General features: G+C 42.6%; 1 protein-coding gene across 1 annotated transcript; it reads right to left on the reverse strand.

The window, feature by feature from the left end:
• Positions 1–3314: 3314 nt before the first annotated feature.
• LOC127772779 (NDR1/HIN1-like protein 13) lies at positions 3315–4571 on the reverse strand. Its single transcript, XM_052298749.1, has one exon. The coding sequence runs from the start codon at positions 4459–4461 to the stop codon at positions 3580–3582; it is 882 nt and encodes a 293-aa protein (XP_052154709.1). The 5' UTR covers positions 4462–4571; the 3' UTR covers positions 3315–3579.
• Positions 4572–4852: the final 281 nt, after the last annotated feature.

Here is a 4852-nt window from a genome sequence, read left to right on the forward strand (position 1 = left end):
AATTCTTGCACTATATCGCACCCACCTGCCAACTTGTTGTACAATGGGTGCAATTTACTCTTTTTTCTACGGGTTTGCAATTCTTTTTTCTTTTATACATGCATTTGCACCAAAAATGGGAATATGTTTTTCAATATTCCTTTGCCGCTCCGGTGATGCACTTTTACGAAGGATGATTCCAAAGGACAGCAGCACTCTCACAAGACTGAGGGTGTGTTTTAGTTCGCGAAAAGAAAATTTTTGGATGACACGTCAAATTTTTGATTGGATATCGGAAGGGGTTTTTAGATATCGGAAGGAGTTAAATATAAAATGGAAGTACGGACGTGACGATACATGGATCCATCTCTCCATGTCTCGATGAGATGAGACGATGACCATGATCAGCAGCAGAGGATCTCCTAGACCCGGCCGTATTCCTGGTTGCTGCTGCGTTTATGGCGAATCGAATCCGGCGCATTCAAAAAATGGATCACGGGATAGTCCGGCCTGGAGTACTCCTACTTACTCCTACTCCAGTATGCAGGCGCAGCGGCAGCAGCAAAGCAACCAATGGCAGCAGCTGTATTAGCAGAGCAGAGACCAGAGAGAGTATGTGTACATCAAGCAAGCACAAGGTCTATCGCCGTTGTCGTCACCTGGATCGCCTCCGGCGCGCGTGCTCCGTTCGACCCGTCGTCACTTAGACGGAGGTAGAGTACTATGGGAGGGGTGTGTCTAGTAACTTTGGTAAAGAAATTTTTTTTAAGTTATAACTTATCGATTTTTATTATGTGTGTGCCTTCTTCAATACAAACTTAGACACATGCATCAACTTAAACTTGATTTAAAACAGAGTAAATTAAGCAAGAGGTATCCTCCTCTATTTCGTTCTGGCTCCGCCCTCTCCATGTGATGCGCGACCTCATCTCTCTCACAAACTCACGAAATAATTATTTTACTAACTCCATCCTAAAATATATAAAGCTATTCCCTCCGTCCCATTTTGTCCCATTTTAAGCATTGTCATGAGTTTCCGTGTTCAACTTTGATCATCCGTTTTATTTTAAATTCTTTTTTATGATTAGTTTTTTTTGTTATTAGAGATAAAAAAAGTATTTTAGGTGTGACTTATGTTTTTTATTTTTATTCAAAAAAATTTTAAATAGGTGGACGATTAAAGTTACACATGAAAACTCGTAGCTGCACTTAAAATGTGACGAATGGAGTACTAACTTTTCAAATAACATGTCACCATTCATTTTATTTAAAAATTTGGTATAAATACGTAAAAGTATAAATAGTCCCTCCCTCTCTTAACTTACTAAGTTAAGAGAATAAATTTAAGTAATTATTTTATTAGAGTTTGTGAAGATAGAGAATAATTGTATTGAGGGTAAATAAAGTGAAAAATTGTTGGGATTGAATAAAGTAGTGATATTATAGTCTTTTAGTGATATGTGGAGAATGATGAAAATAAACTTATTTTAATACCGACGTAGTAATATTTATATATATTTTTAATAAAATGAATGGTAAAACGTTCCATGAAAAGTTAATAACGTCGTACACTCAGAACGAAGGAAGATCTTTTTCCCCATCTCACATATACAGATAAGAAAAAAAGTAATATCTTTGCATAATATCAATGATATTATTCTCCACTTTATTTACGCCTATTATATTTATCCCTATTTTTCTAAATTTTGATATAATAATTATTAAAAATAGAATTATTTTAGGTTAAATAAGAGGAGCTAAATGTAAAGGGAGTAGTATAGTGTACTGCCCAGGGTCTACCTTATCGTTTGGGCCGGGATTACCGCCACCCCGCGGCAACGCGATTACTGCGATAATCGCCTAAAATCGCACAAAAATCACATCCAAAAATTCGAATTCAAAACTTGAAAACTTGACGGTTTCGCAGTTTGATCGTGATAATCGCACGGTTTACCGCGATAACCGCGATATTCGCACGGTTATCACGGGCTGTGTAGTTGAAATCATGTAAATGTAAAATAAATAGGGGAAAAAAATCAAAAAATACGGTTGAATATGTATAGAAAACTAGAAATTGAGAATAATTGGAAGAATATGTAGGATACTAAGGCCCAATATTCTCTTCCTTTTTTAATTTGTAAACTATTTTTGATTTTGCCCTTAAATTTTAATTTAGCTTACTCTATTTAAAAAATTCTTCACCATTGGCAATTACAAATTAAGAACAACATCCATGATTTTTTTCATTTTTTTTTGCTTTTTTCCAAAATTTTAAATTTGATCAAAATTCGTCCAAACTATATGGCTGATTTCCTCTCCAGTACCCCGCTTAACGGCAGCGAGGTTGCTTTACTTGCTGCACCAATGGAGTGGAGAGAGGGAGAGATGGATGAAGCTACAAGATGGTCAGGGTCGTAGAGTCACATCGGAAACACAGCCGATGCCGTGCAAAGTTGTGGTGTTATCACCTCCATCCACGGCGGTGTGTGTCCTGTCTCCGTCTGTCCGACCTACTATACCCAATGTTTTTGAATTATTTAAAAAAATTTTATGATTCCTATTACTTTATATATGACTAAATTTTTTAAAATTTTTTATAAAATTTTTAAATAAAATGTACGGTCAAACGTTAGATACGAATTTTCATGGCTGGAAGGTACGGAGGTAGTACTTGAAAATGCTCACGCCACTCAATGATGGTGTTGACCTTTAATGACATGTTGCCTTCCTTCTACTGTTTGCTGCTAATTGTACTATTACCTGACCAGCTAGCACGGTTAATTAAACTAAAACTAATAATAAATTAATACTACTACTATAGTAGTCGTCGTTAAACTAACCAATCTCCTGCGCTCAAGTACAAGGCGTTACAGCTGTGTGCACCGCTATCTGCACGTCACGTAGCAACCCTTTCCTCGCTGTCCTTCACATGTCTTCAATCTCTCACTCATGTCATGCCCTTCCATGACTTGATTTTAATTACATTATTATTTACTTACTTATTTATTTAATCTCGTTAGTTAAATAATTAATTCTAATTATATAGATTGTTAGTAGTATTTTATACTACTAATGACTTCATGATTACCCACCTTACCGACACTCACTTGGCAATTGGCATACACTACCAAATTCCACAAAGGCTGTGTTTAGTTCAACGCAAAGTTTGTATTTTGGTTGAAATCAGAGATAATGTGACTGAAAAGTTATGTGTGTATGACATATGATGTGATGAAAAAGGACTGAAGTTTAGATCCAAACTTTGGATCTAAACACAGCCAAAATTGTATCAGTAGTACTAGACTACTACTGGAGTACTAGCAACAGCTTGTAGGTAGAAAATTTAAATATAAAATTCAAATTATAATGTTACAAATAATAAATCACAAAATTATACAGTACGTTCGCTACAAGGAGGAAAAAAGTATTTAATAAGATAATATAGAAGAAAACGAAAAGCAAAAAAACAAATGTTTGAGAGAATTTACACCCCACCGACGCATGGTATTTCTACTCCAATATATAATAAATGATAAAGTGAAAATCCTTTTTTCTGAAAATTTTGCATCCGAGCCCCTAAACTTTCGCGAAATTCTGTACCTAAAAGGTCCACTTCCAGATCTTGACACGGACTCTGACCTTGCACGAGTGCGCCGCGGTGCTCACCGTCGCGGCGGTGGTCGCCGCCGTGTCGGAGTCCGCCGGCGCCGGCGCCGGAGCCAACACGGTGCCGTTCTTCCCCTTCACCGCCTTGGGGCGCGGCGGGGCGGCGGGCGGCGGCGGCGTCACCTTGATGCCCTCGCAGTGCACCTGGATGCCGATCTTCTTGGTCTTGAGGCTGCCCACCCTGACGCCGGCGCGCGTCTCGGCGTCGACGGCGACGGAGAAGGCGCCGGACTTCTTGATGTCGGAGGCGGCGGAGGCCGGGTCGACGGCGACGGCGTTGGCGGCGATGGTGGCGGTGAAGACGGTGGTGTTGCCGGCGTCGTGGGTGAAGCCCGGCGACGTGGCGGCGCCGAGCGGGACGGCGTTGGCGGCGGTGGAGGCGGAGAAGGAGAAGTCGTCGTAGAGGTAGACGACCTTCTTGTTGGGGTTCTTGGCGGTGACGGTGAGCTGGATGGAGTCGGTGAGCGACGGCGAGGTGGGCGACGACGAGAGGTTGAGCGCGGTGAGCTTGACGGACGAGACGGTGAAGCTGGGGCGGTGCGGGCGGTAGAGCAGGTAGAACGCGCCGCCGGCGACGGCGGCGACGAGCGCCAGGAGGATGACGACCAGCAGCGCCCAGCAGAAGCAGCAGCAGAAGCTGCATCGGCAGGAACGCCCGCGCCGCCGCTTCGCCGCCGCCTCCTGCGGCCGGTAGATTGGCCGCTGGTACATCTGCGACTTGGGCGCCGGGAACGACGCCGTCGCGCCGCCGCCGCCCGCGTTCGCCATTGCCGGCGGCGGGTTGGGCTTCGCGGCCGGGTAGACGCGGTCGGCCATTGGCGCCGCCGTGGCCGAGAACGCGGCGAGGCGAGGCTTGTGGCGGCGGTGGAATGGAGGCGGTGGCGATGGTGGCGTGGAGTTCTTGGAGTGAGAGAGAGAGAAGTCTTGTGATGATAATTAAAGGGAGAAGAAGAAGAGAGAGAAAAGAGACGCGTCACCAAATTCTACGCGCGAATTGGGGTTTGATGGCTTGACGCCTCACCTAATGATTTTGGTGCTTTGCTAAACAAACCTATAGGCTATATGACAGTTAATGACTTGTTCCCTTGATTAATTTGGTAGCTTCATGCATTACATTAAACTCTCTACTTTCTACTTCTTCTGTTTCATATTACAAAACGCTTTGATTTTTGAATATAGTTATGCAAAAATCAATATATATGATTCA

This window comes from Oryza glaberrima, chromosome 5 (assembly GCF_000147395.1).
Source record: "Oryza glaberrima chromosome 5, OglaRS2, whole genome shotgun sequence".
In the NCBI taxonomy this organism is placed as follows: Eukaryota; Viridiplantae; Streptophyta; class Magnoliopsida; order Poales; family Poaceae; genus Oryza; species Oryza glaberrima.